This window comes from Anopheles merus, chromosome 3L (assembly GCF_017562075.2).
Source record: "Anopheles merus strain MAF chromosome 3L, AmerM5.1, whole genome shotgun sequence".
Taxonomy (NCBI): domain Eukaryota; kingdom Metazoa; phylum Arthropoda; class Insecta; order Diptera; family Culicidae; genus Anopheles; species Anopheles merus.
In genome coordinates this window covers 34,029,996-34,041,751 of record NC_054085.1, presented here as the reverse complement: position 1 = coordinate 34,041,751, position 11,756 = coordinate 34,029,996, and the positions used below count along the sequence as shown (strand labels likewise).

At 52.0% G+C, this 11,756-nt stretch overlaps 4 protein-coding genes across 4 annotated transcripts; all 4 read right to left on the bottom strand.

Moving 5' to 3' along the window:
- Positions 1-385: 385 nt before the first annotated feature.
- Positions 386-2,146, bottom strand: LOC121599919. The gene is made up of 3 exons (XM_041928069.1): positions 1,682-2,146; positions 1,281-1,603; positions 386-1,193 (listed from the first exon to the last, which is right to left on the bottom strand). The coding sequence occupies exons 1-3, from the start codon at positions 2,144-2,146 to the stop codon at positions 386-388; spliced, it is 1,596 nt and encodes a 531-aa protein (XP_041784003.1).
- Positions 2,147-4,191: 2,045 nt separating this feature from the next.
- Positions 4,192-6,600, bottom strand: LOC121598466 (ufm1-specific protease 2). Its single transcript, XM_041925354.1, has 3 exons — positions 6,457-6,600; positions 5,158-6,379; positions 4,192-5,085 (listed from the first exon to the last, which is right to left on the bottom strand). Exons 1-3 carry the CDS (start codon positions 6,493-6,495, stop codon positions 4,493-4,495), a joined length of 1,854 nt encoding a protein of 617 aa, XP_041781288.1. The 5' UTR covers positions 6,496-6,600; the 3' UTR covers positions 4,192-4,492.
- Positions 6,601-6,697: 97 nt separating this feature from the next.
- On the bottom strand, positions 6,698-9,633 carry LOC121598465 (zonadhesin-like). Its single transcript, XM_041925353.1, has 3 exons — positions 9,524-9,633; positions 9,261-9,458; positions 6,698-9,181 (listed from the first exon to the last, which is right to left on the bottom strand). Exons 1-3 carry the CDS (start codon positions 9,630-9,632, stop codon positions 7,227-7,229), a joined length of 2,262 nt encoding a protein of 753 aa, XP_041781287.1. The 5' UTR covers position 9,633; the 3' UTR covers positions 6,698-7,226.
- Positions 9,634-10,139: 506 nt separating this feature from the next.
- LOC121598469 (probable DNA-directed RNA polymerase III subunit RPC6) lies at positions 10,140-11,155 on the bottom strand. Its single transcript, XM_041925358.1, has 2 exons — positions 10,711-11,155; positions 10,140-10,632 (listed from the first exon to the last, which is right to left on the bottom strand). Exons 1-2 carry the CDS (start codon positions 11,107-11,109, stop codon positions 10,144-10,146), a joined length of 888 nt encoding a protein of 295 aa, XP_041781292.1. The 5' UTR covers positions 11,110-11,155; the 3' UTR covers positions 10,140-10,143.
- Positions 11,156-11,756: the final 601 nt, after the last annotated feature.

The following is an 11,756-nucleotide window of genomic DNA, read 5'->3' as shown; positions in this document are numbered from 1 at the left end:
AATAATTAAATAAATTCATGAACAGGCCCAGTCAATCGCATGTATTTCCATAAAATCGTAAGGACATTCGCCACTAGCGATGACACGCTTTGAACTGAGCATGTCAGTACTACGAGAAGCTGAAGAGACAGTTATTTCTTGTAACATTTGCCTCCACTCGGCTACTAACCATCGTCGTTGTGCCCCTTTACCCGTCCATCCCTGTGGACCGATTGTCGTCATTGAAGGTCTTATGCAAATGTCCTAATGATCATAAATGTCAAATGGTAGATTTTTAGAATATTAATTTATTTAACTATGTATATTCAACACGCACTACAAACAATTGTATACCCTCGTGCAGGAACTTCAATGCCCTGCTGAGAGCTTCTTAGTGTAGTGTAGCTTACAGGAGTCCTAAACTACCCGCCAGATTTGCTGTACCGGCTGCTGGAACAAGGTTTGTAGGATCGCCACTAGCAACAGGCGCAACCGCACTAACGACCGGTACTCCAGTGCCTCCAGCCATAACATTACTAACGGCAGGTAGTCCACCAGTACCAGGCACAACATTACCAGCGAGAGGTAGTCCACTACCACTAGCTGGTGCTGCTCCACCACCACCACCACCTAACAAATTTTGGAGCAGTGTTTTCAACAGATTCAGTAACTGATCCAACAGACCGGTAGTAACGCCTATATTGTTCATGCCATTCATCGTGTTATTCAGTTGCTGCTGCCCATTCAGTAAACCTCCGAGGATGTTGTTCACCACCTGAACGATGTTATTCAGTGGACCGGTGATGCTCGACAGCGCGGTACGAACTTGGCCCGCCGTACCATCCACCCCGATTTCCTTCACAAACTCTATGAACTGCGAGAACTGGGCGGTGCCATTGATGAATGTTGTAAGATTGCGCAGCACATCGCAGCAGCAGTTCGACGTCTGGTTATTGCCTCCGCCGCCTCCGTTGTTACCGCCGCCTCCACCATTGTTACCGCCGCCTCCACCGTTGTTGCCACCGCCGCCTCCCATCGGGCAGTTGGCATTGGGGTTCGGGAACGGAATCGGGAACCGGATGGGCGTCAGACCGTTGGGCAAGCTGCCAGTGACGACGCACGTCGTGCTGTTGCAGTTTACCTGCAGGATTGGCTGGCAACTGCTTTGACACAGATCGAACGAATGACCAACCGGGCAGTGATGGGTTTGCTTGCTAAACATCACAATAAGAGATTAAGAAAAACAATGAGCATACATCTTACAAATGGTGGAGATGTCAGGTAACCAGCGGCGTACTTACTGTCCATTGACACACGAGTAGTACTGGCCACAGTTGCGCGTATCCCGCACGAATCCACTGAAGTTACACTCAGCATTCGAGCAGAGCCGATCCAGCACCTTGCGGAACAGCGGGAAAGGACCTTCGCCGCATTGATTGTTCACATCGTCCCGATCAAGCTCAACGACTGCTCCGAACAGATGATGCTGCTCGATCTGGCTCAGCACCTCGTTCAGCGAGTAGTCGCTGTTTAGCGGACAGCTGATCGAGGCTGGCGATGGTGTCGTCAGCAGCAGACGATGTCTGGCCAAACCGTACATCAGCGCACTGGATAGCATCGAGGACTGCAGAGGCAAAGAACACAAGAACACACGAGATCTTCAAACATCAAACCACTTCTCACTCGATCGTGTCCGCCTTACCTGTCCGACATGGTTGATCGTGACAAAGTCCGCCACTCGGTTCAGTGTCTCCACCAGCTTCGGCTCCAGCTGGCAGCTGTTCATTGTCACCATCACCACGTACGTGTTGCCCAGGAAGCTGCGCAGCTGCTCCATAAACTCCGCGTACGTCTGCTGGGTGACGCGAGCCTGCACCGGATCGCACTGCAGATCCAGCCCCTTGAAGCCACTCTTCTGCAGCTGGCGACGGATCGTCTCCACCAGCGTGTCGCGCCCCTTCGCCGTCTGAATCATCGTACCGAAGTACTCGCACGAGCTCGGACCACCGTACAGCGAGAACAGACGATTGCGTCGTTCATCGCTCGCGTACAGCATGTGTCCACCAGCATCCGTGTTCTGTGTGCTCTCGACCGGGTATATCTCGTACAGGCACTCCTTCAACATTTGACTACTGCCGATCGTTAACGGATCACGCACACGACACATGACACCGCACTTTTTGGCCTCACATTGTGCCACTACTGTTAGCACCACTGACACCGCTGCCAGCCAGGAAATTTGTCTCCTAACTAAACACCGCACCATCTTTGACGTTGTTCACTCACACTAGATCACTAGTTCCGGGGATAAATCTCCAACCAAACGACCGAGCAACACGTAGGTCACCAGCGACTACTTGCTGCAGGTGCCTGGATCCTTCGTGCCTGAACACTCAACACGCACTGTATCCATGTCGTTCACACCGGTGCCATCTTATATAACCCTCGCACCAAGGACGCTATCCCGCGATCGACACATCCGTGCCGTGATAACACCTGGGCCCTGCCCAAGGGCACCAGCTCCATTACAAAGCTCCGCGTTCGCGTTATCAAAACTGGACAACAAAATGCTACACCAAACCCCTGACCGGTTCAGCCTGGAGGTTCGCCACCGCAGGGCAGGCTACAAAAAGCTGCAAATTTTCACGCATTTTGCGATCACTCACTCGTCGGGGGTACACTGCGAGATAAGCTGGACGCCCGACGGCTCGCAACGGAAACGTCATGACCTCTGGCTAGGTGTTGAAGCATTTCAGCTCCGTGCAACACGCTGCGGGGTCGATAACGGGAACGTGACCTGGTGGAATGTTTTACGATGCTTGTCGTATTCCTTTGTCCGAGGGGGTCAGGTCAAGCTAAACGACACCACCGAGGGTAAAAACATATCCGGCTACGTTTCACCCCATAACGATCATATGAGAAAGAGCTGCTGTGGCTGTTGAGCCTACAGTACCTTCAACGGAGTCATCCAGAGTCTCTCGAAAGTTCAATAAACGATGCTACAACAGTTTACAAGTCCAACAGCTCCGGAACGCTACAACTACTTTAGGTGCAACTTTACATCAGTGCGTGCAATGGCGTTGCTTTACTGCTGATTGCGCAATAAGACGCCACACTGTGAGAGGGTAGTTGCGCAAGCATAAGCCACGTGCCATGCAGGGTGCTATTTTGTTTACACACTTGCGGAATGTGTTACAAGCAAACAGCAGAAAGTTTGTAAACCTTGAGAAGCTTTCCTTACATATCAGGCACTTCTAAAACGCTTCCAAACGCTTGGCCCACTGAACTGGCGTACCCAGAACGGTGGACGGTTCAGCGCAACCGTCAAGGCAACCGGCGTTCGCGCAATCAAGTCACCTTAGAGCCGCAGGACTTTGTACATCTTTTCGGTTCGTTTGAACAATCTCAAGGCTCTGTGCTTGTGCTTTGTTTTCCGTTGACATGTGACTGATATGACAGTCCCAATAACGCTTCTGCGCATCTATGCATCACCGGCAGGTTTAGGCTCTAGGAACAAGACTTCGTACAATTTTGGGAAAATTTAGGCAAGATCTAAGCTAATTCAAAAATAGCGATTAGAAACTTGTTAAATGTTACTGGGAAACACAATTCTGAGTAGTCCATATCTCGGGGACACTCTCAGTCAATGAAGAAGATATTTAAGTTAATGGAATGATGCTGGATCAATGTTTATCCTAAAATTGTTTTTGAATTCTATGATATCTCGAGCTGTGAATTGACACTCACTCTGTTCTGGGCGTTGAAACTTATGCCAAAACGTTGGAATGTCTGCGAATGTATATCTCGACTTTGGAACTGTTAGATTTCTTTCTCTCCAGTATTTACAGCACTGAATTTAAGTAATAGGGAATAAATTTGCAGATCAATTAATCGAAAAAAATCGAAAAATTTGAAATTTTGGAAGAATTTGTGTCATAATGCATAGTCTACCGCAACGTAACGATCTACACAGTCATGCTGTGACCTTTGCGGACTTCGTGGACTTCATTGAACCATATTCAATTGATTAAGTCACTCTTTTGCCCAAGATGCGAAACGATTCCTGTGCTCTCCACTATTTTGTAGAATCCGCGAACCACAGGTTGAAGATCACTGCAATAGAGCACCGGAGTTGCCCCAAATGTGGAGGTACGAATAAACGAACACAACAAAAAGATACCTTAGGACAGACTTGACAAGATAATATTTTAAAGTTGTAAACATTTAAAGTGCTTTATTATAATATAGTTTGCAGTCGACCGGCCAACGTTCTTAAAAACTGGCCAAACTCTCTCTCTCTCTCGCGTAAATCGTACACAGCACGAGAGCCCTACCCCAAATTTGAATACAAAAAAGTAAATTTAAATAGAGGGAGAACATGTTTTTAAGCAACAACAATTATACAGACGATAAAGACGTGAAACATGTGTGAAACGTACAGAAAAACGGTTTCCCGGCGCCCCATCATAAACACACCAAAAAAGCAAATCCCCGGTCCTGTCACTCCCCTCCCTTACAATCGCTTCGGACGTATCGGCATGCATAGGTTGTAATGGGCGACCTTGTCCCAAAAGTCGCCTCCCTTCCATGCGCACCACCCTTTCCCCAGTACCGGACCAAGCTCGTCCGGGCCGGTGTAGTGTGGGTCCAGTATCAGAAACTTGGTCTCGCCCAGCTCCGCGTTCATCGAGACGCCCAGTATGGTGTGGGCCAGCACGCCGCCCCCAATCATGATCGGGGTGCCTTCCTGCTGGAAATGCTGCAGCAGCTCCATGCCACGCGACGCCAGCTCACTGCCGTGCATCACGAACATGATGCGCGAATCGATCCCGAGCAGCCCGCTCAGACACATGGACACCTCGGTCGAACCGATCCACTGGCGGGACCCGATGAAGGGCCGCTGCTTATCGCCGAGCCGCACCAGACAGGACTGTATGTCGTTGTGGGTCGGAATCGGACCGGAACTGTACCCCTGCAGGTTGAACCAGGAGACGAGCGTTTGCAGCGACCGGTACGCGCAGCCCCAGCCGTTATCGTCGAAGTTGTCCTGCATGTAGTGATGGTAGGTGTACACACCGTCCACAACCGCGGTTCTGCCCTCTGGATCTGGATAGTAAAAGAAAAGAAACAAAGCGTTATTGGAATTGGAATGGAAACATTGGCCCTTCCCAAACTTACGTGGTACGGTGAGAGTTTCGTGCGGATTGATCAGCACCTTGCTCTGTCCAAACCGGTGCGCATTGCCCTTCCGGAAGTAGGGCCGGTTCAGCGGTAGCACAAACTGCTTATGCATGATAGCGCGCTGCCGCTCCAGGAACGATTCCATTTCGCTCACCGCTTCCCCGAGCGGATACACGCACGTCACAAAGTGTCCCAGCTCTCGCGGCAGCATGTGGTAGCACTTGGACACGTACAACCGGTTCTGGTGCCGCAGCTGCTCGAGCAGTGCGGCCTCGATCAATCCGAGCGAACAGTCCACACTCTCCACCATGTTGTCGAAACACTTGTCCAGCTTCTTCGTCCGGTGCACCATACTGAGACAGTCCACCTGAAACGGTACCTTCACCGTTTGCGCCTCGTTCCGTCGGTCAATCGTGACGTTGCACGCCTCCCGGCGCAACTTTTCGTCCACCTCGTCCTTCGACTTCTTGATCAGCAGCCCGAAATCGATCACCCGGTAGCCGCTCGGCGCCTTACTGCTCACCGGTACCTTTTTCGCCTTCACCCGCCCACTGGCCACCCCGAACCCATCGTCCTGCTCCGGCTTCGGTGCCGTGGCCATTGCGTGCAGCATTTCAACGCTCTCCTCCTTATCGATGCCCGTCACGGCGTAGTCGCTCAGCATCACGCCGGCAGCGGCCGGCACCGTAAACGCCACACTGCCCGACCCGAGCTGTCGCCGCAGCCGGAACGCATTCTCGCAGACCGATTTTTCCGTCTGCTCGCACACCAGCGTCAGCGTGCACTGGAGCCGCAGCAGGTAGTACTCCCGGTGCAGGAACTCGTCCGCGAACAGGACGCACTCGACCGGCTGCAGCTTGCGCTGCTCGAAAATGAACGTCTGCAGGTCGGCCCCCGGATCGCCGGTGTAGTGCAGGTAGACCGGATTGTCCGTCACGAACGCATCCGGGCCGGATTTGAGCAGAAAGTCGGTCGGATCGGCGTACGGGCCCGTCTTGACCCAGCCGATCAGATCCAACCCGCTCGGTAGGCTTTGCTGGATGGGAGCGGGCGTATCGGCGGGTGCGCACTGTTCGGCCGCGTCTGGGTCGACTGTCGCTGCTTCGGCTGGTTGTTTCAGGACCCGGGCAAACCCGATCACTGTCGGCACACCGTCACAGATGGTACCGTACAGCTCGCCCGTACCCGGCGACGAGGCAAACGTCGGATCGCAAATACGCTGCAAAGCGAAGAAGGGATAGGGTTAGTTGTGGGTTGGAAGGAAAACAAGGGCAGAGAGCCTATTTCACTATTAACCTTCTTAACGTGTTCGGATATTCGTAATTTTACAATCATTTTGCGATCCAAATGAAAAACAACAAACGCAATACACACACCGAGACCGAAATTACAACACAACACACTACCAAAAGATTGTTTTCGTGCAGCGAAAGTGACACGTACAACAGATGACACGTAGTTGACAGTGGGACTCCGTCATTGCTTTAGTGGACAAAATTATAAATTTGTTTTTTTTTGTAATTTATTATTTTCTACAATATTTTAGAATGCAATTAGAAATATTTTAAATAGTATCTCTTTGAAATGAAATCAACGGAAAAAATATTATTCTTTTGTTGTCCCTGTCACAAAATGAACGAGAGCAGCGTCTCTTCCCCACTGTAGAGACAGGGAACGCACACGTGCTCGCCTACTTTGGTTTGAATGTAAAGTCGTTTATTTTCAAAATATAAAGTGTACTTGCGCTCATCGCCATGCAGTATCAATTTACATCCAATAAATACTCATACTAACTCACACCAACTCACCCTAAAGAAAAATACAAAATTCTGCCTTAAAACATTTCACTTTCGTTTTTGTGTCCCGCACCCCGCGGAGTTCATCACTTTCCTACAATCGCATCTTTATCGCAGCATTTGCGCATCATAATTTCCTGTTATGCTTAGCAGCGAGCGGGTAGGAAGGAGGAGCAAACCAAGAGAACGGCATCATTTGCTTATCGGAATTCCCCGCGGTACGTGCCCGCCGGATGGTGACGCTGTCCACCACCGCTCTTATCAACACACTTACAGTAAGCTCGATGCCATATCCTCGTCGTGGTGTTTTACATACTTCTGGTACGCTTTTTTGTTCTGCTTCCCATGTGTCCTTTTCGCACCACCACCACCGCCCGCCCCATCGTCATCCGTCGACGCGTCGCTATCGGTGTTGCTTTCCACTTCCCCGCGCCCATGTGTGGCAAGGTTCTTCTTATCTTCCTGCTTTGCCATCCTTACGACGTCCGCTTTTGCGTCCTTCTTGCTTGGATTGGTTTCCTGTTTTGCTTTTGCCTCCCCTTTGCCTTCCTTTTCCAGCACCTCCTCTCCCTCCTCCACATCGCGCCCGTGCGAAATGTTAAAGTCTAAATCTTCATCGCCAGCCAGGAACCGGATGTCCTCGAAGCCACTCTTTTGCGATTTTTCCTTCAACCTTGCCAGCACGCTGGAACGCGACCGCCGTGCGTAATGGTACGCAGCGCTTAAAATGCACGCAAACAGCACTACGGTCGATATGGCGTACACGAAGAACTTCATCAGACTCGGAGCGGAGTGGAGCTTTTCTATCGGCTGCAGTGGGGCCATGGCCAGGCCGGGCATTATCACCTCCTCGGTTGTTGATGGCACGGACTGTTCAACCGCCACCAGGTCGGATTGAGTGCTGGTGGGGATGGTCGTTGTCACCGTTGTGGAGGTGGCTTTGGTCGTTGGCGTAGTTGTTTTACGAGTCGTTCCTGCTGGTGTGGTTGTTGGTGGCAGCTGTGGTCTATTGGTAAGCGGAACGAGACTAGGCCTTGGGCGTAAATTGTACTTCTTCGTGGTTGTCGTGGAGACAGTGGACGTCGTCGATGGCTTTGTAGTGGTACTCCTGGTCGTAGTAGCGCTTGACGTTGTTGGCTTTGCAGTGGTTGTGGTTGTGGTGGTGGTGGTGGTGGTAGTAGTAGTGCTACTGACCGTTGTGGAAGTCGTTGTCACCGGCCGCGTAGACGTAGTGGCAGCTTTTGTCGTAGTTATCCTAACCGTAGTAGACGTCGACGGTACCGGAACGGGTGTAGTCGTACTTACGTTACTCCCTCCAACTGCCACCTGAAAAACGCACCTTTCCCGGTAATCCGGACAGCAGGTCTCACTCGTCACACAGTCCTCGTGGCAATCGCAGTGCACAATCGTATCGTTCGCGCTCAGCACGGCGGCCATACTGCTTCCGCACCGGTTTTCGCACGAATCTATCTTCACCGGCACGTTCTCCACCTCGGCCGGTGGTGGCTCCTCGCCATCCTCGACCGCCACCCGGCAACTGTCGCCCTGCAGCAAGCTCACATCGTCGATCGCAATGTCGCTCTTGTAGCGCATGCCCAGGCTCGCCTCGATCACCACCTGAAAGCGCTCCGCTTGCTGGCCCACCTCAACGTGACCCTCGTGCCAAACGTTCTTCTGATTGCCCCGCTGCACAAACACCGGCTGCAGATCGTACAGGTCGGCGCTCATCGGCTTCACGAACACCTTCAGCGTGCCGACCGACTCCCCGTACATGTGGTAGTAAAACTGGAAGCACGCACCGACGCTCAGCTCCGGCTCGAACAGCGGCGATATGAAGCGGGCCGTATCGTTCGTTAGCTGCTCGCCGGAATCCACTATCATGAAGTGGCCCGCCTTCGGCTGCATCGTGGTGTGGTCGTACTTGGGCCCGGTTCGGAGTGCGCGCGGGTTCAGCGTACCGTCGCTGCGCTTCCAGTCGAAATCGTGCAGCGCATCGTTGGACCAGCCGCACAGCGACTCAGTCTCGAAGTCACAGGCCGTTGGTGTTGCCTGTCCCGTCCGCCGGCAGACACCGAGTGGTCGATCCCAGTGCGTCCCATTGCAATAGGCGTTTCTCGAGCCGGCCAGCTCGGTCCCCTCAAAGCAGGACAGAAAGGCGGACGCTTTGTTCATCTCGTACAGCACGTGGCCGGACTCTATCGGGGCGAGCAGGCTGCATCCGGACTCTGGTAAGTAAGGGGTTCAATATTACACAATGTCCACTTTTCGTCGAACATGTTTTGCCGGGGAGCAGGGTACACTTACTCACACAAACCGGTATCGATGTGTCCCAGCGACCGTTCTGGCAGTTGGAGTACCGATTGCCGACCAGCTTAAACCCGTACGCACAGTCGAAGCGCATCATACGGCCACGGTTTCGAATTTTCGCCTCTCCGTTCGGGAAGTATGGCGCAGGGCATTGCCCCACCAACTGTCTAGTGAGCGGACGACGCATGGAGGGCGCTTTCGGATGGAAAAAAACGCATCAATGGCGTTTAATGTATGCCGAACGATTGCTTCCTACTTACCTCTCGAGCCGTAAAGGGTTAATTGGCCAGCGATCAAATTGGCAAAGAAAACGATCCACAACAACCCCCCAAGCAGGGTCGCTCCCTTCGAGCTTCTTGATAACAGCATTGGTGGTATAATTCGGCTGCAATTTGCATACACAGTCCCAACGAACAGCGACAGTTGTGCACCCGAGGACGAGTTGAAATGAACTAACGCAACGGCTTTTGCTTATCAAAGCGGGCAGCGGTCGGTCAGCATGCGACAATGGAATGAAATTCCACTGCAAAAGACCACACTTTTCCTGCCGCCTTTTGAAACGGCGCACTACGATACAAAGCGCGATAAGCGAGCTGGTTGTGTGAGAGTGCCACCCGTCGACCAGTCAAAGCAACCATATCTATCTTAAGTTCTCCGAGAGGCAAGAAACATAAACGGCAAAGCGTGTTGGCAAAACCAGGGCTTGCTGCTAGCTTGCAAGAAGTCATTCTGCTAGCGATTTTGTTTGCTTCTTCTCACATGTTTAGTTTGTCTATTTTGCTGTTGAATCATATCTTAACGAAACCTATACGCAAACGGGGCCACTTTTTCGGGTGGTGTGCCCCTCACCAGCCCATCCGCTCCACTATCACCCGTGCGCTCAATCTAACCACTCGCTAATGTAAGTGCATAGCTTGGGCGTGATTTCACCACAGTCGGCACAGTTCTTAATCACCGGACAGATGCCGCACGGCATCTGCACCAACCCGGGCGCCGCGATCGGCGTCTCGATCGCCCGGTACAGGAAACCCCCACTGATCTGGGCCACCCGTTCGGCCTTGCCGTCGTACACCACCGTTTTGAGTATCGTTTCCAGATCGTCCTCGTCGAGGCTGATCTTGCTAATGCCCAGATCGGAGATGAACCGGTGCACGTCGGCCACGGAACATTCGGACAGCTTCTGCACGGCCAGCGGCCCCTCGCCGCTGCCCTTCGCCACCTCACGCTTTTGCCGCAGAAACCGCAAGCACTGCTGATTCAGCACGTCGACAAACTCGGCCTCGAAGTCCTGGTCCTGGTACCAGGCGCCCCCGGTTATGGACCGATCCGGCTCGAGGTTGTACAGCATGTAGACTTTCTTTTTGCTTGCCTGCGAATTGGAAGACGATCGTACTATCATCAGTACGGCAGCAAAGCGCGCGCACCAAACACCCCGACCACTACTCACATTCACCGATTTGACCGCCTTGATAAGCTTCTTGTTTTCCAGCTGCTTCAGCACCTTGTTGAGCTGCGTCATGACCAGATTCGACTTCACGCGAATGTCCCGTATCCAGATGCCCTTGTTGCCGCCCTCCTCCACGATGTTGTAGATGACGCGCTCCTCATTGTCGATGTCCTTCGGGGCGGACGACTTTTTGCCCGGATCCTTCAGCCGGTAGATCAACGTGTTGCCCTTCTTCAGTATCTCCAGCACCGCCTCCTGCAGCAGCTTGTTCAGCGCTTGCACGCGCTGCTCCGGCGGTACGGACTGGAGCGATTCCGCCAGATCATCGTTGTTGATGCCTTCCGGTTTGTCCTTGGCCAAGGCAATGATTTGAAACCCAATCTGTGCGATTTCGTCCATCGCGCTAGCCGGCACCTGGAAAACGGACGTGTGGTTTTGTTATTGTTTACAGTTGCGCGTGCGGGATCCCGCGGCTGACGTTTTGCGCCAAGCGCCAAGGTGTAGACAATTGTGGTGCGGCTGTCGGAGAAGGCTGCACGCATAGATACCTTGGGCGTTCATAGCGAGATATCCGACAAAAGCCGTTAATTTGAACCAACTGTTTGGGTGAAGCAAGTTTTAATTTTAACCAGACATTTTTCAAAACGCAGATCAATTTGACCCGGTTACAGGGTTTCCCAACAAAGTTCTGCAGGAATGAAAATACAGCAAGGTGCTGAAAAAGTTGTTTAAAAAACATTGAAATAGTACTAGCTACGACTACAGTTCCTATAATGATGCTGAAACTAAGCCGTAGTCCATGTCGGTCCTTATCTCATGATCCCATTTAATGATCTTAGGAGTGATCCTGCAGTCATACTGGCCCTGTAATAGTGCTGAATCCATACCATCAATAGATCCTATATCCATACCAGTCTTGGAAGTGACACTCTGAATCCGCATTGGTTCTGGGACTGGACCTGATTCCCAAACCGTTCGTAGACCTGCATTCGATCCGATCTTGGTGCCGAAACTGTTCGGTTTCTAATCCGGTTCAAAGATTGTAC